The sequence below is a fragment of the Nyctereutes procyonoides genome, unplaced genomic scaffold, assembly GCF_905146905.1.
Source record: "Nyctereutes procyonoides isolate TBG_1078 unplaced genomic scaffold, NYPRO_anot_genome, whole genome shotgun sequence".
NCBI classification, from domain to species: Eukaryota; Metazoa; Chordata; class Mammalia; order Carnivora; family Canidae; genus Nyctereutes; species Nyctereutes procyonoides.
The window spans coordinates 51,185,089-51,209,468 of record NW_026575043.1 but is presented as its reverse complement, the minus strand read 5'-3'; the positions used below and the strand labels follow the sequence as shown (position 1 = coordinate 51,209,468).

General features: G+C 34.9%; 1 protein-coding gene across 2 annotated transcripts in view; it reads right to left on the bottom strand.

Moving 5' to 3' along the window:
- The window catches only part of MED13L (mediator complex subunit 13L), a 299,067-nt gene that overhangs the window by 133,563 nt on the left and 141,124 nt on the right, over positions 1-24,380 (bottom strand). For both annotated transcript variants that reach the window (XM_055322293.1, XM_055322294.1), the window contains exon 3: positions 12,626-12,710. In XM_055322293.1, the coding sequence (XP_055178268.1) occupies positions 12,626-12,710 (85 nt within the window). The remainder of the gene's footprint in view (positions 1-12,625; positions 12,711-24,380) is intronic.

Sequence of the window (24,380 nt, the reverse complement as noted above, 5' to 3'; positions counted from 1 at the left end):
AGAACCTCTTCTACTTAGGTATTTTTCTCCTTTTTTTTTTTTTAAGACTTTTTACTTATTTATTCACAAGAGAGGCAGAGAGAGAGGCAGAGATGTAGGCAAAGGGAGAAGCAAGCTCCGTGCAGGGAGCTCAATATCGGACTCGATCCCAGGACCCCGGGATCACACCCTGAGCCAAAAGCAGATAGATGCTCAACCACTGAGCCACCCAGGCGTTCCAGGTATTTTCTTTTGTAGGTGTGGTGAAGCACATGGCTATGGCTTGGCAGGAAACAATGAACTGAAGCCACTTCTTCAATGGCAATTATCAGCTTCCCTCATATCTAAGTTGTGCCTCACTTCTGTTTCCAAGCTGTATTATGTACATTATGTTTCAATGTCAAATTATAGGGTAAATCTTTCCGAAGACATGTTACTGGTAATTGAACTCAACTCATATAATACCAAAAATGCACACAATTCAACTGAAGTGACAACAATATAGACAGCTCTGACCAAGTTCACTCATGTGCAGGCATATGACAACTATATCATAATTGCCATCTGGCCAATTCCAAGATGCCATCATTTGCAAGGAGTATCCCTGATTTTTAAAATATAAAAATGTGGGAGAAAATGTTCATTTTGAAATTGATGAAATACAGTAATCCCTAAAATCATTCAATGAAATGACACATATTTTGTAAGAAATCCTGTCAGAAAGTTGGATGTAATTCTTCTATCTACCTGTAAAAGAGCTATATAGCAATTCTTTATTCAATATTCAGGCAATTCTGCACATGGCTCTTGCCTCTGTAATTTCCATGCCATCAAGAAGGATGGAAACAAGCTTTCACCCAACTCATTACAGGTTAGATGGGTTAGTAAACGGCAATAGTTTCTGCTGGCCACAATGTAAATCCCTGTGGGCAGAGGCCAATTTGGAGCACTGCTGCATCAAAAAAATCACTGGCTTCAACTGCTTTTATTTTGAAAATGAATCTCTACAATCTTCCTTGTTCACAATGTAGAAAATCATTTTCAAAGCTACTCAATCTGTTTTCCTAAGATTATAAATTAACTTGCTTTTAGGGTTAAAGACTACGTGACTACATTAAAGTTAGAATAGAAAATGTGGAATACTCAATAACATGGAAGTACTCAAGAAGCAAAACTGAAAAAGTATCTCCACAGTTTATACCCTAGCTCAGAGACTTAACTGTATTCTTCAGGCAGGCAGGCAGGCAAACAGGCAGGATGGATGGACAGATGGAAAGATATTTCCATTGAAAAACTCTAGTGTTTGGTAATAGGTTCCTTCCCCCAATAATACTACCAATATCTACCACTAGAATCCCTACTACCAAGACTACATTTGATTACCAGGCACAGTATAGCATTTAATTACTGTAGTATCTATTATGAGATGGATGTTACACATGTCAATTTTTGTACATGAAGAAGCTAAAGCACAGAAAATTTCACCTACAGAAAGTCACATAGCTAACTGATAGTAGAGTGGTCAGTAAGTCCAGGTATATATCTGAACACAAGACCACAACATTTATCACATATATTAACTCTCATGCTGTCACATTTCTCCAATTCCTTCCTCATTTTCAAAGTCCACTTGAATCCTGTAATTGATGAGCCTATTTAATGTTTCTTTATTCTCTAAGGACTGTTTATTAAGTTGAAGGAGTTCTTAAAAATCAATAATGCTTATTAACATGAAAGCAATGGGGCATCTAACAAGTACAGAATCACATCAACACTAAATGTGGTCTTCTACTGACACACGTCCTCACTTAATAAATACCACTTTAAATAAAGTATTCATACTCTCATATACGTCTTAAGGCCAAAATTCAAAAGAATCACTTATTTAATAACAGGAAAAACAACATGAATTTACAATTTATGGACAGAAAAAAAAAAAACAAGGCTTTAGATAGTATAATATGAAAAGAAAAATAGATAAAATATCCCTGAGTAAAGAAGAAAGCGTAAAGTTTATTTCAAAACCCTTGTGCTTCTATCAAGTAAAAGCCACAAATTCTATTTGCTTATTTCATTTCAGTACAAACAAGGGGTTGGGAGCAAAGGAAAAGCACACAGCCAAGACTACTCAAGTACAAAGGCAAAGAGTGAAAAGCTAATGAAAATCCTAAGAGTCTAACTCTCTATGCTAACAAATCTCTTGGAGTGGGGATGCCTGGGTGGGGCTCAGTGGTTGAGTGCCTGCCTTCGGCCCAGGGTGTGATCCTGGAGTCCCAGGATAGAGTCCTGCATCAGGTTCCCTGCCTGGAGCCTGCTTATGTTTCTGCCTCTCTGTCTCTCATGAATAAATAAATAAAAATCTTTTTAAAAATTTAAAAACAAAACAAAACAAATCTTCCTGGAGTTCCCACTACAGATCCTACTTCTTTGACAGGCAATAAAAAAAAAAAAAGTCTTCAAATGTCATGTTCAGCAATGATACAGCAGAGAGTTAGCAAAGTTACCAACAACCCCAGAAAAGGTTGAGATCAAATTAGTGAAGTCAGTGAGTACTGTAGCACAGACCCTCAAGCCAAAGAGAATTAGTTGCTTGGTTAGATGTAAAGGTGGATAAGTAAGTATGAGGACGAAGTTTCTTTTCACTCAAGAAACGGGTAAAAAGAAGTCAACAACTATCACCATCAATTTTTACTTGTCAATCTCCCTAATCTTAACTACAGTTGACCCAAAAAACAAACTTCACTCAATTTCTCTCTTTCACATACTCTCTCTCTCACACACACACAGAGTCAAAAAGAGAAAGAAAGAGAGAGAGAGAGACAGATCCTGCAGGACTAATACAGGAAGTATTTCCAGATGGTGTTTTGTACTTTAGGTTATAGGAGGAAATGAGAGAGGAGGGCTGTGTCTTTGCTGAGGAAGACACTTCTACCACCTGATTGACAATTGGGACCATGGTGGCTCAAGAGCAAGCTTTTAATACTAAGCCCTTGGTTCTCAATCATTTTGGGGTCATGATTCTACTGTATAAATAAATCCACTCAAAGTTATTAGAGACTCTTTCTCCTGAAAAATGCATAGAAGAGCAAAACACTGCATATAATTCCACAGGGTTGGTGAGCCCTCAAAAGCAGATCCTAGAGTGAGGACTTCCACACAGAACACTACCACTGATCTTTACTAACCTGCTTCGGCCTGGAATCCCTCTCCCATCTCACCCTATTCCATCCTCCTCGAATTTAATTCTGTTCATTTTTCTTGTCCCAGAATAGCCTGCACAGCACTCTAACATCTACAAATCAGCACTGTTATCACCAAACTGTAATAATTCATTTCTATGGCTCTTTCTTCCCACGAAACTATGAGAAATCTGGGGGCAGACACAGTATCCTATTTCCTGGCAATGTTCAACAAATACTTCAATGCCTATTATGTAATATGCTTTATGTTATGCTCTATACTAGTAGGTGCTCAATAAACAGCTAAGAAATGAATACTCTATACAAGGAGTATTTTCCTATTCACAACAGTGTTATTATTCATGTTCACAACCACTAATCGTGGGCAGCCTCATCCGATCATTTGAATTTTGTGTGTTTATGTCCACAGCTAGTGGAGACACTCAATGTTGGGATGGAAAATAAAATCTACATATTTCACCTTTTTTATAGCCCATCAGCTCTCACTCCACACTAAAATCATAATAGATACTCAACATGTAGGGAATCACATAAATGCCAAAGAAGTTTAGGAAGATTAGTATAACTGTCCATATACTTTAATTATACCTGAACAGAATTAAATCTTTTTAAGATAGATAATTCTAAAGTATAAAAACTAAAGAACATGAGAAATATAATTTTCCCTTTTCATATTCTAACAACCTTTATATTATTATTTTTAAGGAACAAAATTTATATTTAACTTGACAAATATAACCTATCAGACACTCCATTTACCAAAAACTTTGCTTCAAACCAACATCGTATAGAGCAAAGAATGTCAGTTAACTCTAGTTGTTCATTTGGTAACTCCAGTCATGATTACTGAAATTTTCAAAATCACCTTACTATTATGATATGACATAATTCAGTAAAGTAGAATAATATTATGTTGCAAGTTCACAATGTCACAATGTGATGCCAGATTTATAAAATATTCTTTAACCAATAATTTGAGGAAAGTATTCCTCTTCAGAAAATAATTCCCTGCCCCCTATCTCCCAAAAATCAATGTTTCAAAGAAAAAAACAGCCGCTGAAAAATGAAAATGAAATCAGGTTTTGTGTCCGTGTGTGTTTATACACACACACACACACACACACACACACACACACAAACACATACACACATGTGTTTCTGGGCCACACCATATGGCTCTAATTAATTAACTACAAGACCAATTTAACTTCAAAGTTGGCAAGCCCCAATCTCTAATCCCAAAGCCATGGCAGATCTGGTATAAGATTACAAGTGCCACAGCAGTAGCCACAATCTAGCTCAGCAAGCTATTTCCTAGATGGGACCACTGGCCACTGGCCACTGGCTCTGGGTCCTTCAGTGCACCTCAAATTATGCAGATGTGACAGTTTTCAAAGATTAAAAAGTCCAAGAACAGTGTCTCTCTACCACACTCTGAATCAAAATGCACTTTAAGTGTTATTATCTGGTTATGGAGCTGTTCAAACTAAATTTTATATAATTTCCTAACAGAAATTCCTCACCAGCATCAAAGCCTTTACCTCACCACTCCAATCTATAACAAACACACATGCAAAAAACCCTCCTTGCTAAAAATTATCTCCTTTCTAGAAATTATTCCCAATTCCCAACCAAATAAAAGTCCTATAATTTAAAAGCTTAAGAAACCTTTCTCAACTGATCCCTTCTATCTTCATTATTTTGGGTTTCTACTGTGCCTTAGTGGATGCTGTCTCCTCTGGCCAAGTAAACGCTGTCATTTCCATCCTTTCCAAAATCTCTTTAAGGTTAGGTGTTTTTGTAGGACTCCCTTTATCTGAAAACGTCCATCCTATTGCTGTTCCAAAGAATCTCTCCTCTAATTTCAAACTTTTAGTTTGAATCAATCCCATCGTCTAGCCACAAAATTTTTTATTTTTTAAAGTCTTAACCCTTTCTCTGTCCTAAAAATATTATAGATAAATTGACTGGTCTTACAGTGAACATGTTTCTCTCTAGAAATTTACAAGTAGATACATGGTTTTATTCACTTGTGTCCGTAATGTTTATAGTGATTCTTCCTTTAAAAGAATATGCGCCTTAGCTCTAAAAACTCACTTTTCTACTTCCTTTAGAGAACTGCACACTGCCACAACTCAATAAAATGGAAATTTATTGATTACTCATTTCCTGCTCTATTACATTATACCCAAGGACTCTCAATGTTGCAAATTTCTATCACCATTTCTTCAACTAGGCCTGTTACCATAGTGCTCTAGTGAAAATGGTTTTTTACCATCTAAAATTTATTATTTTAAAATTTTTATTATTTAAAAATTTATTTATTTTATAATAAATATTATAAATATTTATTTATTTTTAAATTCTTATTTAAAATATTTATTATTTTTAAATTCTTATTTAAAAATATTTATTATTTTAAAATTCTTGAACCAGCACATCCAAGGACAGTGCTCACTTGCCCTCTGATGTTCACCTCTGTTAAATCAAATACCAGAGACACTGAAAGCTAACAATACACAAACATAATGCTACTGCCATCATAATTATAATTCCAACTTTCTCCATGTTATTTTTACTGTACTTTTTCAAATAAATATCTTCCCTCTAAACACCAACTCTTGGCAAACCAAGAAGCTCTGGGCCAAAGGCAATTTTACAGCTGTGTTATAAACTACCATGGGTAACTATGCTGGCAATCTATTAGGAAAGCAGCACCAGTGGACTACTCTGAAGGGCCATTATGTTTTACAAACGTCCAATACTCACAGATTAAAGTCTCCCTAAGTAAGTATGGACAGGATAGAGCATAAGAGATTCAAAAAACCCATGTAATCTTTTATTGTGTGCAAAGCAGTGATCTGCACTTTAGAAGAAAAAAATACGTTTCTATCAAAATCAGCTTATGTGTTTTATTCTAAAAAACTTAAGACAATTAAAATTAAAATATACTACCACATTTAATGCCAATTTGACAGCATTATGCCAGACATCTTAAGCATTTCTACAAAGCTATATGAAAGCAAGATTTTCCTAAATCCCACATGTAATGCAAATCACTGAGGCAGCACTAAAACTCTGGGTGATATGAACTGCACATATTTCCTGGCTTTTTTCTTTTTTAACAGCTCTCCAACCCAATGATTTATTCCGCTGAGGTAGAGTTAGGTAAGAAGGATACAGTATACTATGAAAACTATGCCAATTACAATACCACAGGTGTAATAGCCACTAAGGCTACAATATTAAAAATGCCAAATGAAGAAACTCCCGCAAAAGATCACAGGTTTTAGTTTTCCATAATCTCTCCACAGTCTACGTCCTTTTCCATTAGTGAAGATGAGGCAGACTAAACTTGAAACACAAAGTGTAACCTTTGAGAAGTTTATTGTCAATACATAACAAAATCCCACTAAATTGCAGAGACTGATGAAAACTATCTAAATTGGGGCATTATCAGAAAAAGACAGGAAAATCAGCAGAGCCTATATAAGTAAAAACAAAATTAATGGTATTTTATCCTGCCAGGTACTTTGCCAAAAAGGGACAACCTATCATTAGGAAAATAACAAGCATACTTACTGTCTCAGAAGAGAAAAAATAAGTGTGATTGCATCATCTAAACCAACAAAACTTAAAAGACCCAAACACTTCATATACTAAAATTCTGATTTAAAAAATCACAAATGAAGAATATACCAAAAGAAGCTATATTGAGCTCAAAGTTTTTAAAGATGTGTATAAATAGATGCATAATTACATTTTAGAAACATATCTGTATTTTAGTAATATAACCAACACCAGCTTGGAGGATAGATTATGAGAAGGGAGAAGACCTCAATTAAGTGGTAAGGTAGATTGCATCTGTTCCCAAATATGCGCTGTACCTCCCTGTCCCATTAACATCAAGTGCAGCCATGTGACTTGGGTACTTCCTACATATGGAGAGAGAATACTTTCTCATCCATTTGATTTTAAGTTTGGTGGCAAGTTTCTCATCCAATGAAACGTGAAGAGAAACAGCATACACCATTTGTAAACAGAGGCTTCAATGAGCTAATTATGCATTTTGCCATTATTACTCTTTGCTCTCTATCAGGAGCCCAGCAAATCTCTGACAGGGCTACCCCATCAACAAGATTCTTGCCTGGAGGCAAGAGGATATAAGGAGTATTACTCTTAAATGACACAGTAAGCAAACAGCATGAGCAAGAAATAAACTTCAATTGTTATTAAGATAGTAAGAGCTTTCAGGTCTTCTTTTACTGCAGCATAACTGAGCTTAAATTGACTATAGAAGAGGTCATTGCAAAACTTTATCAAATACTTAACACATCTTAAAGCAGGCCAGTGGCAGTCAAAATGAAGAGAATGGGACTGGCTAGAGGGATATCTAGAAGGCAGAGGCACAGGGCTTATTCAATATTATATAAGAACCATAAACCAAACAAACAAAAAACTTAGGTACCAAGATATTAAACAGGCCACCACATGAGGATTAGATGAATTATATACGAACCCAAAAGAACAGGATTAAGATTTTTTTTAAAAACAATTATGGGAACAATATTTCTACTTAGCATAAGACTTTCTAACAATGAACTTTCTAACATCTAACTAACTAGACATTCTAACATCTCTCTGAAGATGAAAAGAACTCCTCTAGAAAGCTGTCCTGTCAGAATCCAAGCTCAAATAACCAAGAGTGTTCAAGGAAAGGAGGGATGACCACATAAAAAAGGACATTACAGAATGGGATTCCAGAATTATCAAGGTGAAGGCTAACCGACTTAATGTTGTGTCCAACTCTGAAAATATTATTAGCGATATTTCTATTAGCTAATACTAACAGCAGTTATTCACTTACTGAGCTCTGATAATGAGAATGGTAGGGATGCGTAGGTGGCTCAGTGGTTAAGCGTCTCTCTGCCTTTGGCTCAGTGTGTGATCCCAGGGGTCCTGGGATAGAGTCCTACATCAGGCTCCCTGGAGGGAGCTTGCTTCTCTCTCTGCTTATGTCTCTGCCTCTCTCTGTGTGTCTCTCATCAATAAATAAATAAAATCTTTAAAAAGAGAGAGACAGAGAGAAAGGTACTGTACTGAGCAAAACAATCCTTCACCACTTTATAGGTAAAGCAAAGGGCTCTTTGGGGCACCTGGGTGGCTCAGTCAGTTAAACATCTGCCTTTGGCTTGTTGTGATCCCAGGGTCCTGGGATGAAGCCCCACAGCAGGCTCCTTGCTCAGCGGGGAGCCTGCTTCTTCTCCCTCTGCCTGCTGCTCCCCCTGCTTGTGCTGTGTCAAATAAATAAAACTTTAAAATGGGAAGAAAAAAAAAAGGAACAAGCGCTCTGCAAGCTTAAGTCACTTGCCCAAGACATATAAATTGGCAGAGCAGAGATGCAGAAGATCTTCCATCTCTGAAGGCAATGAAGAAACGGACTGCTAGCAATATGCGTCCCTATAAAGATGTGATATTACAGCCAGATGTGTTAGCTTCTATCTGACATCTTAAAGGAAAATACTCTTGAATAAGCAACAGTGAGGTTTTTGGTTTTTTAATGAACAGATGACACTAGACATATACAATGCAGTGTATGCAAATACTGAGGAGCTAGAGGAGGAATAATGAAAGGTAAAATGTTTAAAGTCTTATTACCTTAGAATTTAAAATATTCTACACACATCAATATCTCAGCACCAATCAATAGCAATAAAAATGAAATTACCATATTCTGTGTTATACAGTGTTATCTTTTTGTTTTATATAGTTATACAGTGTTATCTTTTTGCAGTGAAATTATTTTTAATAAACAACTGCAGTAGCTCACCATTCTGTATACATTAGCAACTACTGCCTTTTGGAAAAATGATAAATTTATATTACTCCTACTTAGCTGTAAGTGAGAGACTCTCTTTTAATTAAACAAATCCGTATGCCTAGAAATACAAAAAGCAAAAATAATAAATCAGTAGTATAAGTTGTTAAAATGTGAACTGGGAGGAAAAAAGAGTTTGAGAAACACAAACACCCTGCAAGTGATACATTCCTTGATGATCTGCTTCAATAACCTCAATTCTGGCTTTCGTGCTAGAAACTTAAAATACCTGCAATGGGAAACCCAGTCGATCTTTCTGAATAGAAATGGAAAAGTATCATAGAAAGTAGCCAGGAATAAGACAGTAAACTGTATTTCAATAAATTTGGGTTGTAAACAGATAACTAAGTTACAGCAAATGGTCTAGGCTAGGGACAAACAAAAGGGCAAGCATGTGTTAGCCAACCCAGATTCTAGTGACAATGAATAAAGAGAGCTAAAAACAACCATTTAAGATGATTCCTTGCCTCAAGAGCAGGGAAATTTTCACTTACACAACACAGCTACTTAAAGTTTGGTGAAAAGAAAACGTTATTTTGAAAGACAAAGGAATTATTACAATTTTTCAAAAAAATCTCAACCTCTCCATTCTAATTGTAGGGAAGGAGTTAATAACATGATTAATTATTTTCTAAATGAAATACTGTTTTATTTCAAAATAAAGTCTTATAAGAGGATCCAAATCAAAGTATGCAGAATATATTTATGGGGAAAGGAATTAACAATTCTTCAACAGTAACAATAGGTTAAGTATTATGTGGCACACATCATAGACATCATCCAAAAAGAACTCAAGGTACACAGTATCCTGTACTTAATGTAAAGGGTGTTTACTCAGGCTTAGTGAGGTTAGGGTAACTGTCCAAGTAACAGACTATGAAATTAAACCCAGATCTAACCCAAAGTTCTTCAGAACTATCTGACAATTTATCGTATGACATACTGCATATGTCACAATTAACTTTCCTATCAAATAATAACTGAGATTAACCTGAACTTTAGTTGTTGTTGTTTCAAGATTTATTTTATTTATTTTATTTATTTTATTTTATTTTATCTATTTTATCTATTTTATGTTATTTTTATTTTATTTTATTTTATTTTATTTTATTTTATTTTATTATTTTATTTTAGAAGGAGAGAGAGAGCAGGAGCAGGGAAAGAAGCAGACTCCCTGCTGAGCAGGAAGCCTGACTCTAGGGACTCAATCCCAGGACCCAGGGATCACAACCTTAACTGAGGGTAGACACTTAACCAACTAAGACACCCAGGCACCCCCAGAAATTCAGTTTTTATTACAAATCTAGGATTCATGACCAAAGAATAAATGAATTATCTGCATTTTTGTTCACTCTGTTTTTCTGTTCTAATTTTCTCCCATTTAAAACACAAAAGACTGAAAAGAATACAGTTCAACCACAAATTAACATTCTGTAAAAAAAAAAAATTAAACACAGCTTATTTTTTAAAAATGTATTTTGTTCCACATACATTACAAACTTACATTAAAAGGACTCTTTAAAAGATGCATTAATTATTATACAGATAATAAGAGCTTTGTTATGGCATCAGAGTATATAAACAGTCAAGTTTCCACATTTTCCTGAAGGGACTTTGTGTGTACTTTGTTTTGTTTTGCAGTGGGAGAGAGAATTACCAAATATCTGAAATATTTAAGAGGTTCAACTTTCAAAATCAATGCTTCCAAAATATACTGCCTTAGTAACAGATGGATGGCCTCTAGGTCTACTCCAAGCACAGAAGTGGAAACTGAAGTTCAAAATGAAAAAGATAAATTTGGTGGGAAAGATCTTTCTGAGTGACTTAAATGGTGACAACTTATCAACTGCAGCTTAGGTCCTCTAAGCATTGACACGGTAGTGACATTACCATAACTAGCAGCTCAGATAAGGAACTGAACGGTACCAGAATGTCCTTTCAGCTTTGATTACCTGAAAGTACCAAATAAAGACTCAGAAAGAGAAAAGGTTTTTTTTCCATAGAAGTTCTTAATTAATCCATTCTTTATCATTTGTTTTTCCCCTTAAAACACTATCTGAGCCAGAAATACACTGTTATGCCATAAAGTAAGGAGGCACTTGAACAATGACAACAGGTCCAAAAGCCATAGACTCCATCATGAAGGGGTTCCTCCTGGCCAAATCTGAAAGAATTTATGAATTGAAATAAATGATGGTGGTAATAAATTATAAATTATAATCCACTGACCAAACAGAAATCCATTTCTCCAAATTTGTATAGCTAAAAGGGAGATTAAAACACATACAAGAATCCCTGGGTGGCTCAGCGGTCTGGCGCCTGCCTTTGGCCCAGGGCCTGATCCTGGAGTTGCGGGATCGAGTCCCACGTCAGGCTCCCTGCATGGAGCCTGCTTCTCCCTCTGCCTGTGTCTCTGCCTCTCTCTCTCTGTGTCTCTCATGAATAAATAAAATCTTAAACACACACACACACACACGTACATACAAGAAAATGAAAAGCTCTTCGTTACAAAAAAAAAAATGTCCAACAATGGAAGTAGAAAGAACGATAGCATTTGAAAATTATCATTACAGCCATAACTGTGCTGATTTAAATGACAGAAGATAAAACACATGAGTCAAAATGTGGTAACGGGATAATTACACAACCTCATTGTATCTGGCCACAAATTACTTAATAATTACAGAGAGAATTAACAAAGGTCACAGTTCACAAGTACTTATTAATTTATAGTGTAGAAATCTGACAGAACACCACCCCAAACAAGTGATCAACAATGTTAATATCACTGACATTGAAATCATAGGCCTCCTGCTTTGATATACTGAGGAGGACATGACATCACTTCTATGGTATTACTACAAAATGCATAACCTAAATCTAATCATAAAGAAACTATCTCAAATTGAGGGACATTATATAAAACATATGGCCTGAACTCATACAATGTCAAGAAAGAAAAAGAAAGGCTAAAGAACACTTCTAAATTTAAAGAGACATGAAAACTAAAATGTATGATCATGGATCAGATCTTGGGGGGAAGGGGTTTAAGATATCAGGGACATAAGTGGGACAGTGATTAACATCAGAGCTGAACTACAGATAAGATAATGGCATTTTATAAATATTAGATTTCCTAATTTTCATAATTGTATAGTGTTTACATGAGAGGATATCACTGTCCTCAGGAAATGTACACTTAAACAGTTAGGGGTTAAAGAAAGAACACTCTCAAGTGTGCAAATGACTCTCGAGTGGCTCAGGAAACAAATTTAAAATACACAGGTTAGAAGTAAAGAGGTAGGCAATCACACAAACTACAAAGCAAACTGGGTAAAAGAAAAACTATTGATGAATCTGAGTAAAAGGATATATGAGGCTGTTTATGCTATTCCTGAAACTTCTTCTAAGGTTGAAATTATATCAATATAAAAGAAATGAGATGTATATAATTTTAGCTTCATAAAATTGTATGCAAAAGCATTTTGAGAATTACAGGAAAGCCTGGGAACATCCAGCATTACACTTGGGAGTCTCAAAACAACTGTGATGCTATTCCTTCTCTTACCTTTCTAACAGATTGTGGATTGCTTTGAAGAGCAGTGTCCGACATTCATAGGAAAGGCCATTTTCCCAGAGTCCTTCTTCCACAACTGAAAAAAAGCAAAACAAAACTAAAAAAATTGAACCAGTAAGAAGAGCATTCAAATAAAAATTAACTTTCAAAACATTTTTCTAAAGCAAAGTTAATGAACTCATTGAAATGAACGATCTTGCACAGAAACTGAGAAAAGAAGTTAAATACTTGCCCAAAGTCATAGAATACTTATATACAGAAGGAAATAACATGTTTCAATTTTACAGTCTTCAGAATATGACCATGGTACAACCCCTCTCCAGTAAAAATCTTTACAATCGGGGATCCCTGGGTGGCGCAGCGGTTTAGCGCCTGCCTTTGGCCCAGGGCGCGATCCTGGAGACCCGGTGCATGGAGCCTGCTTCTCCCTCTGCCTATGTCTCTGCCTCTCTCTCTCTCTCTCTCTCTCTCTCTCTCTCTCTCTCTCTGTGACTATCATAAATAAATAAAAATTTAAAAAAAATCTTTACAATCCGATTCTTCAAAATTTGAAATCATCTGAAATTCTCAAATTAATCTTTCTACCTAACAGTGCAACAAAGACAAATTTTGTTAAAATTCTATTTAAAGATAACAAAACATCACAAACTATTGCTAAGATTAGCTTCTGTATTTTTAGAGAAAAACTAAAAGGAAAAAATATTCAAAAATGTCAGTTATTCAAATTTCCTTAAATGTTCTAAAGGCAGTATCTCAATAGGACTTTAAGGACAGAATTTTAGGAAAAATACCAGGAAATAAAATCTTAATTTAAGATCAGATTTCCTAAACTCAAAGTTTGACTTTTTGGGAAATATCATATTTGCCTTGGAAATACAGCACTGAGGGGATCCCTGGGTGGCTCAGTGGTTTAGTGCCTGCCTTCGGCCCAGGGCGTGATCCTAGAGTCCAGGGATCCTGTCCTGGAACGGGCTCCCTGCATGGAGCCAGCTTGTGTCTCTGCCCCGCCCCCCTAGCCCCCTCTCTCACACACTCTCTCTCTCTCTCTCTCTCAAATAAACAAAATCTTTATTAAAAAAAAAAAAAAAGGAAATATGACACTGAGCCACGAGTAACTCTAACATCAAGAGAATCCAATAGACTAACAATGCCTCATGCATTCCTAACATTCTTTTCATATATAAAAGATATAAAACGCCTTGGAGAAGACAGCTAATTTCCTTTTAAATTATATTAGTTCAGTTCAAGATAACAAAAAATTGGAAGGATGGAAACGACATTTGCAGAAGAAAATTTTACTTCCTTTTACTTATCTTGACAAAACCACTCACCAGAGAAAATTCTGAGAATTAAAACACACGTTAAATCCATAATGCATTTGTAATGCTTTTACCACACCAACAGACATCTCAAAATCTATCTCCAATCACATAGAATTAGAAAAAGCGTATTTACATTCATGGATTTTATCTAAAGGACTTCCTTTAAATGATAAAACCCGAATAATATTTTCTTAGTATGTCAGATAAGCTTTTGTTTTCCTGCCTGTGTGGCTAACAATGATTTACCAAATTTTCCCAAAGCAACCTCTGTCAGAAACATTTTATTATTTATCACTAAAGAAATGGAAATAAAGTACAGCAAATAAACATTCCTGCTAGCAACAGACTACATCTGTTCAAGACAAAACAAGCAAAAGTTTTTACAATCCTGAGGATGTCCTGAATCTGTGTTCTCACACATTTATCTTCTAGATAGAGCTTTTCCTGGGTGAGAAAGAGAGCTAACATTTCAACAAAATGACCACTTCATATTAATTTGATTTTCCTTTTTAATGTGTCTCAGTGACTATAAGACACTATCAAGTTCAAGAAGCATGATTTTTTTTAAATATTGCTGAAGGTGAAGGGGTGGAGGTAAGCTGCCAATTAAACTATAATATGAAAAAAAAAACAAACAAAAAAATAAACTATAATATGGCTTTTATTACTTAGGATTTTTAATTTGCAATTATTTAAAGAGCTCCTTTACATTTATTGACATGTTTTTATTTTTCTTGAAATATGCTTTAGAGAAAGAGAGTGAGCAAGGGTGAGGGGCAGAGGAAGAAAGAAGCAGACTTCCCAATGAGCACAGACCAAATGCAGGGCTGGATCCCATGATCCTGAGATTATAACCTGAGCCAAAACCAGGAGTGGGAGGCTTACCTCATTGAGTCACCGGGTACCCTATTCACATTTTTTTTTCAAATATCATTATTGTACAAACATAAAACATATTATAAGCACCACCCCAAAAAAGGTTAAAAATGCCTAAAACTTCATCAGCATTTAGATGTTGACTCTTCTGAATCACGTTTTGACTCGTTACTAGTGTCAGTGTTTTTCTATGTAATAGTCTTTTGTGTCATAAAGAGTGTTAGTGATGCAGCATTTGTGAAGAGTCCCACTCTTCTAAGGTTTTCTTCCAAGTTGGTGACATCTATTCTGCACATTGTTTTAAAATATATATATATATATTAATTAAAAATCTTCAAACATACTTTAAAAAAACAGACCCAATAAATTCCTAACCCAAATTATCAACATTGTGTCATCTGCTTCAACCACTCTGCTTTTTTTTTTTTTTTTGTTCTTCTTGATATAATTTAAAGTACGTACTCTGCCTGCCGTTCATGGAAGTTGTCAAAGTTCTCAGTCAACAACCATAACTCTATTTCTTCCTCAAATGGTCCTGAAATACTTTAACTGAAATGTTTAAGTGTTATAGTTGTCCAATCATGCAATGTGGAATACTAAAAAAGTTTCAGCAATGTCTACAATTTTTTATCATTATAATTTTATCATGATTTCAACAATTTTAAAATAGACTGAAGAATTGGGTTTTTTTGTTTGAAAAAATTCTTAAAAGAACAGTCACAAAAACCTACAACTAACATATTTAATGATAAAGGACTGATTATTTTCCCCTACTATCAAGAACAAGGCAAGGAAGTCTGCTTTCACCACTCCTGTTCCAATTTTAGTGGAGGTGTCATCACCAATACAATAAGGCAGGAAAAAAAATACCAGACATACTAATTGGAATAGAAGAAATAAAACATCTCTATTCACAGATGACATGACATGAGAAAATCCTATAGAATCAACAACGACCAAAAAAACAGTAGATCTAAAACTGAGTTTAACTAGATCACAGAATAATAGGGTCAACAGAAACAAAAAAGAAAAAATCCTATTCCTATATACTATAATGAATAAGAAACTGCATTTTTTAAGATTATCACTTATAATAGCACCAAAACACATGAAATCCTTGGATATAAAACCTACAAATTATGTACAAGATCTAAATGCTAAAAACTACTACACTGATGAATGCAATCAATGAGACATAAATAAATGCAGAGGTATATATTGATCATGGACTGAAAAAGTTATTATTGTCAAGATATCAATTCTTCTAAAACAGATCTATAGAGTCAACTCAATTATAATTAAAAAAATCTCTAAAGGATTTTCTAGAGAATGAGAAAAATTGCATTTATATGACAAAGCAAAGGAACTAGAATACCTTAAATAATGCGGCAAAAGAAAAATATAGCTAGGAGACTTACATAACCTGATTTCCAGATTCACTATAGAACTAGAATTGACAACATGGTGCGGTACTAGAGATAGGATACACAGATCAACAAAACAGTATAGCCTACAAACTGACCCAAAAATATATGATCAATCAGCTTCCAAAAAAGGTGCAAAGGCAGTTCAGTGGAGTAAGAACAGTCTTTTCAACAACTAGAACTGAAATAAATGATAATCCCTATGCAAAAAAAATGAAGCTCAAACTATAGGTCACATCATATAGAAAAATGAACCCTGAAATGTAAAACCTAACTAAAACTATAAAATTTCAAAAACACAAGAGAAACTTTTTATAAGCTTAGGTTAGCAAAGATTTCTTAGATATGACACCACAAGCATGATCCAGAATGAAAAACTGCTCAACAGAGCTTCATCGAAATGAAAAACTCTTCTGCTCTTCAAAAAAAAACACAGAAAAGTTATGTTCAACTACAGAAAAGCCCTTTAGTATGGCTTAAAAGAAAAACTGAAAATACAAAGTGCTAGTGAGCATACAGAGTAATTGTAATGGGCATATACTGCTGATAACAATGCAAAAATAGTACACTGTGGAAAAGCTGACTTTGGCAATTTTTTCTGCAGTTAAACATACACTTGCCATGCAGTCTAGCATCATCCATCTTAGGGGTGTCTGTGCTCGAGTGCACAAGCATACACACACATGCGTATTCAAGTAAAGTAAGAAACTTGTGTCCACATGGAAAATTGTAGCAAATATTTAGAGCTGGTTTGTTATTGTTTTCCCAAAATGCCAGGAACCGGAAAACATCCAAAAGTCCCTCAACTGGGAAAAGAACAAACAGCAGACAATCCATACACACTGGGATACTATTCAGAAATAAAGGAGGGGGGAGCGCCTGGGTAGCTCCGATGGTTAAGTGGCCATCTTTTGATTTCAGCTCAGGTCATGATCTCAGAGTCTTGGGATCAGCCCTGTATAGGGCTCCGAACTCAGTAGGAAATCTGCTTGAGGATTCTCTCTCTCCCTTTCCCTCTGCCCCTGCCCTGGCTCCCATGCTCATGGGCACAGGCACATGTGGGTTCTCTCTCAAATAAATAAGTCTTGGAAGGGAGGGAGGGAGGGAGGGAGGGAGGAAGGAAGGAAGGAAGGAAGAAAGGGAGGGAGGAAGGGAGGGAGGGAGGGAGGGAGGGAGGGAGGGAGGGAGGGAGGGAGGGAGGGAAAAAGAAAAGAAAAGAAAAGAAAAGAAAAGAAAAGAAAAGAAAAGAAAAGAAAAGAAAAGAAAAGAAAAGAAAAGAAAAGAAAAGAAAAGAAAAGAAAAGAAAAGAAAAGAAAAGAAAAGAAAAGAAAAGAAAAGAAAAGAAAAGAACTACTGATATACTCAAAATATGAATGAATGTCATTATACTAAGCGAAAAAAGCCATCATACTCAGAAAGCCACATGCTTTAGGATTCATTCATATAGTGTTCTCACAAAGGCAAATTTAAGGTAATGTAAACTGCCCCATGGATTCTTATTCCCATTCCCATCCCTAGAATGGAAGTGGTTGATAACAAAGGGACATGGGAAATTTGAGGGATTATGGAGCTGTTCTACATCTTGTTTGTCATGGTGGTTACATAACTGTGTACATTTGGCAAAACCTGTAGAACTATACACTAAAAAACTTAAACTCTTTTACTGCTTTACATAAACTCTTTTCACTATTAGACACAGCTTCTGAACCTAAGCCATTATAAATATACTTACATTGATTTCTTATATATTTTTAGTGCTGAAAATGAGAACAGAATATGAATCAGAAGGACTCCTACTCTAAACTTCTGCACACTGAACATGATTTTTTTATCCAAACAATATGGTTTATGTGGTTAACCTTCATTCACAAATTATTTAAAGCAGAAAAACAAAACACAAAAAACAGTTTCACCCACAAGAGACTACAGACCAGGGATGCCTGGGGTGGCTCAGCGGTTGAGCCCCTGCCTTTGGCCCAGGGCTTGATCCTGGAGACCGGGATCAAGTCCCACATCTAGCTGCCTGCATGGAGCCTGCTTCTCTCTGCCTGTGTCTCTGCCTGTCTCTCTCTCATTCTCTCTCTCTCTCATGAATGAATAAACAAAATCTTTAAAAAAAGAGACTACATACCAAAGTGGTCCACCCCTACAATACAATCTACTATAAATTGTATTATGTACTTCATATTAAATATTGCAAATAAGACGAGAACAAAAATTTCTCTAAAACATTTCTCTAAAATTTTTTTAAATACTGAAAATTTGAAAAATACCCTCAATATTATTTTTATACGGTAATTCTCATATCTTCCTTTATATTATATAAGTTTATATAAAGTTTAGGCACCAATGTAATAACACAAGAAAGTAGTAACACAAAATAAATCAGATTACATTAAGCTCTTATTTAAGTATACCAAAGCTTAAGAAACAACAGAAAATTATAAATTATAAGTCAGCCAGTAAAATTTAAAATATAAGTCAGCAGAGGTAACTAACAAGGCATAGTATTTGGACTTCATATGAACATCTAAATTTCATCTTACATATAAAAATTCAAGAGTAGTCAATTTATTGGAACTCAACAACTGTAATCAAGGATAATCCCTCTAGTAAATAATATCAATTGAGGCTATGCATTTAAGGATTTTTATTATTTTATTTTGCTACCCCTTTAATTTACCGTTTATATACAGCAAGCATACTTGTGGAAAGGAGCAAAAGTCAGACCAAACTTTCTTATCTACTTCATGTGCAAAGTTTCCAGAAATACAAGAGCAGCAGATGTTTCAATGAATCTCTAAAATGCCAAAATAAGTTAAATCTAGAATAGCATTTTTGGAATATAATAGATATTTGGCCAACACACACTGGCCCACAGTTCTTGGCTATGTTATGCCTCAAGTATCAGGCCAGAAAAAAGGAATGCTCTCAAAGCTAATATAGATTTTGAAAATCACTTGTAAGGCAATAACAACTTTGAATCCTTTGCAGCATAGCTAACAAACATTAAAAAAATATATTAAAATAACAGTAAGATAAAATAACTGATAGTCAAGGTTGGTTTTCTACCTAGGAAACAATCTTTCTCAATTTCTGAGACTTTATTCTGTGTGCCAAGCTTCAAATCAAGCACTACCTATCAATAGGGGCTGGCGATGGGGAGAATGTTTTTTCACCACAACACTATGACACAGAGTAAAGGACATGTACCCACTCAGTATCTGACTTCTTCCTATCCCTGGGAATTGCCTATCCCATGCTGAGTGTCAAATATGGTCACCCCTAATGAGCTGAAAGCAGACGCTCTCTTCCAACCTGTCCTGCAATATGGACAAGGATATATATATATGCTGAAGTCCACTAGCTGCTCCTGCACTACACCTTTGGCTCTGGATCTAAGTGACACAGAAGAAAGTAGACACAGAGAGATATTTCTGTCACCACTAGAAATAGCAGCTGTAAGATCAAGTTTTTGATGCTTAAGTAGCAGAGGTACTGCAGCATCCAGTGCTTAGTGGTGATACCACTATTTATTCTCATGAAACCAATTCTGCCGCACTGATCCTAAAATTGACAAACAGTTCTGTGAATATTCAATATTCTTTTAATCAATTCCTTTTCTTATTTGCAACTAAGAATTCCAACCAATACAGCTTATTCTAATCTCCACTTTATAAATAAGAAAACTAAGGCTTAAAAATCTTAAACTTGCCCAAGGTCACACAACTAATAAATCCAAGAATCTAGAGTCATATGGAACTATATTCAGAATCTAACAGGATCAAATGTATTTTACATCTACTTTTTATAAACAGTAAATATAAAAATTAGTCCATTAGTTAAAATTCCACAAGAGGAAGCAATTTATTTTCATAGCTGAAGTGACTAGAACATATCAGATATTCATAAACATGTGTTGAATTGACCTAGTATTTTATGTGCACATACCTTTACTTCATTGGATTTGGCTTCAATCTAAAATCTCCTTATATCCAGTTAAGAGGATTAGTGGCAAAGATGAGATTCAAGCCCAAGTTTTCTGACTAACACCCATGCTCCTTCCACTATACCACACTTAGAGGTATGTTAATCCATCCCATCCACCTTTTACTCTGAATACCAGTTACAAAGGCAAACTTCAACATTCAAGTCAAATTTCCCTCTGGATCCCCAATTTGCAACTTAAATTAATGTTTTCTAAATAGCTGCATGTAATTTTTTCAAATGTTAAGCAAAATTGAAATTGCTTCTGCAATCTATTTATACAACTACATGACAGTATCAGAGAAAAGCACATTTTAGCTTTTTAAGCTAGTTTTTTCTAAGATATCTTCCTCCCAAAGTGAAATTTAAACCAACTTTCTTTCCATTTGCTTGATATTTAAATATTTCAGAAAGTAAGGGGGGGGGCATGAACTAGGTATTAGGTAGTCTAAATTAAGTTTCTATAAATGACAGGAGATGCATTCACTACTTAATTCTTGATCTCCTTTCCAAGGTGGCCTAGAAGAAAAGCGTCCACCAAATTTGTAAGAAAGCTTGCAAATGCTAGACCCCATCTTTATGAATCCTACAATCTCCCCAGGGTATGCTGTCTCCATTTTAAAATTAAAAAAAAAAAGCCTAATTCTTTTGATTTTTCCAGTTTACATATAAATGCTTATTAATTCCTTAAGAATATAAAGTAGCAATAAGACTATCTCTACAGGAGACTTTTTTTTTTAAGATTTTTAAAATTATTTATTTATTTATTCATGAGAGACAGAGAGAGAGGCAGAGACACAAGGCAGAGGGAGAAGCAGGTTCCATGCAGGGAGCCCAATGTGGGACTGGATCCTGGTACTCCGGGATCATGCCCCGAGCCGAAGGACAATGCTCAACCGCTGAGCCACCCAGGTGTCCCTACAAGAGGACTTACATCTAAATCTACTTAGATATAATGGAAGAATTGTACTAAAAGTTTGTTAGTCTCGAAAAAGAAAGCACCAAAAGACCTAAAATGTGTATACAATAAATGATTGGCAAGATTCAATTAAAACGAAGAATTCCTATATTAAAACATTCTCTTGTTTAAAAAAAAAAAATTCTCTTGTTGCTATGTGGTCTATTATAGCCAAACTAAAACAGAAAAATAAAACTAAGTAGTACCACAGCTGCCTATTTACAAAGAAAAACTATTTTGGTACTAAAGCTATCTTACTTAAGTTATAAAAACTATAATCATAATGTGTTTAAATTGCTGTTATTCAACATTTTTTAATATAGTAATCCTCATAATCAAATATTTAAACTGCAAAAGTACTATATAAATGTTTTTCTTTGAGTAGGAAACTGTTTTAGAAAGGAAAATTTAAATAGTAGTAATTACTACTTAGTGCCCAAATAATTTTTCAAAATCCTCACAAACTATAACTTCTTTTAACTCTGTGAAACATGGCTCCTTGCAGAATTAATAAGCTTTTCTGAAAGAAAAACCATATAAAAGGTTCAGGAAAAAAGTCAATATGGCAAAATATCAAAGCAGTATATACTTCAATGATTTTGTTTCCCAGCAGAGATCTTGGAAAGATATCCCTTCCAATTCGACAAGCAAAACTGACATACTTTACTTGAAGGGGGAAAAGTAGGAGGGAGAATGGCATTGGGTAGGGAGGAGCATAAAAATTGTAAAACCTTGAAGAAATTCAAGCTCATGCGTTTAGAATTTAGGTCACCCTGCCTTACACAGTTTAAAAGTAGAATTACTTTCAAAGAATACATATTTCCTCTGAGCTATGATACATATTTCCTTTTAATGTATCATATTGCAGCAACAGCTGAAATGAACGTCTAGACATCAAAAACACTTCTTATTCCCACCTACTGCTTTTTTACCTCAGGCATCAAAACTAATGAAACCTATTATCCAGAACATTGAGTTCAGTAACCACATTGGCCACTGCAAATATTGAAGGGGGGGAGGGGCACTCTTTCAGGGATGGCACTTCTTTTTCAACCATTAAAATTACTGAAAATCAAATTTTTCTCCAAACTCCAGAAATACAAATAGATTAAAGCAAAGCACATGAAACAAGGAGATTACTTCCCAGGTAGATTTCAGTGACAAACTGCTAAAGATAGCACAGCCCTGAATGCAGAATTTATAATTTGCCCACTGCCTTTGTTTTTGACCCTTATCTGCAATTTATAAAGCATACTAGGTTTTTTTTAACTGCTTTATATTATTAAATCCCCTACCTAAGAATTGCACTAAGCAGATATCATAATGAAATATTTATCAATTTTATGGGTTGCATCAAATGAAATGCTTTCAAGATAAATAAATTTTGAAGTATCTACTTTCTTAAAATTGACTTACAAAAAGACTGAGTAACAAAGCAGCATAATGCTACATTAATTCTGAAAATAGCATTATATCCATAAGAAATCCAATTACATAAAACACGAATGATCAGTTATACTGCCATCGATTGCCTTGTAAAATCTATATTTAAAGTCATTAATAACTAAATGGACTTATTACTTATATCAATTCAACCTACTTAGAGCTCTGATTTCCTTGAATTACTTGTGGGTGTAGAATATTTGGTATCACTTAACAAATCTATACTGAAAATGGATTTTAATTTTCCCAATGTCAATCAATTAAATAAGAATTAGGGATAGAAAATATAGATCAAAATACTACATTTGTTTTGACCCTATTTGTAACTTTAAATGATTACAAATATTGTTAATATTCATGGGACAGAAGCATAGTTGTGATTCAAAATTTTTCTAATTTTTTAAAATTTGAGTGTAGTTGACACACAATGTTACATTAGTTTCAAGTGTAAAACAAAGTGGTTCAATTTCTCTATGTTATGCTATGTTCACCACGAGTGTAGCTACTACCATCTGTGATTCAAAATTTTAATAGTATAATGTTTTACTAAGGAACCTCTAACAGCATGACTTCTCTGCCAGTTGCAGGATAACCAGAATTTTAATGATGGTTTCTACACAGCATTGTAGCAGTTGAGACATGACCCAAGTTAGCATTTCAATGGATCACAGGACTCCATATAAAGCTACTAAACTTTAAATTGAAGGAGACCATAAAACTAAATTTCTAGATAAATTGAACAAGACCTTCAAAAGACAATTGCCACAGAAAACAGTCAGGCTGCAATGTTTCTTTAATAGCTACACAGTAGGGAAAAAAAAATCGTGCACAATGGCTGGTACTGACTTCTAAGAACCAAACTTGCCCCCATTTGCTACTCCTTTCAGAGATTTTTTAAATAACTATTACTTTTTATCCTTTAAAGCTATCAATATGCTCTTAATTTTGTTATATAATACATATAATGCCTGAAGGACAGCCATCAAAATTAAGTTATCTCTGGTTGCTGGATTATTTCCTTCTGTACCACTTTATGCTTGCAAAAGATTTTTTTAATTAAGGCTATTATTATTTATTGAACAGCTACATGCTTTTAAAAAGAGCTACATGGTCAGAAATTACAAGAAAAATCAACAATCTTAGAACAAGAACCACAACAAGATAGAATTAATTTTGAGAAAAAAAATCTAGATATGCAGTTCAATTAGAACATTTAGATTAAATCATTAATACTACAAAATAAACATTTTATGAACTTACACAAACACACGAGCTCATGCATGTGCGTGTGCGCGCGCACGCGCACACACACAAACACACACATATTGCTACTAAAATTCTGACAGGGCAAGCCGTCCCCAAATTGCCTTTTACACTAAAGCTCAAACAGTTGTCTGTCACTGCTATTACAGTGAGTAATCCTTGCAGCTGTAACTGAAATGCAGCTGTCTGGTTGGCTTTCTCTCCCAACCCCCACTCGCCCAGCATTTCTGTTCTTGCTACAATAATCTTAAAGAGCATTTTACAGGAGGCTTAGCCCTGGCTGAGGGCACTCTTCGGCGTGACCGAGAGAACATGGAAACACGATTCATTAGACACGCCTGGAGTGATAACAATGGTGCTGCTTCTTGCTGCCTTTCATTTCGTACATCAGGCTGAGACTAATGCATTCTCGTTACACAACAAGCACATTTACAGACAGGAAAAAACTGTAATCACCTTTGATTAAGAGACAG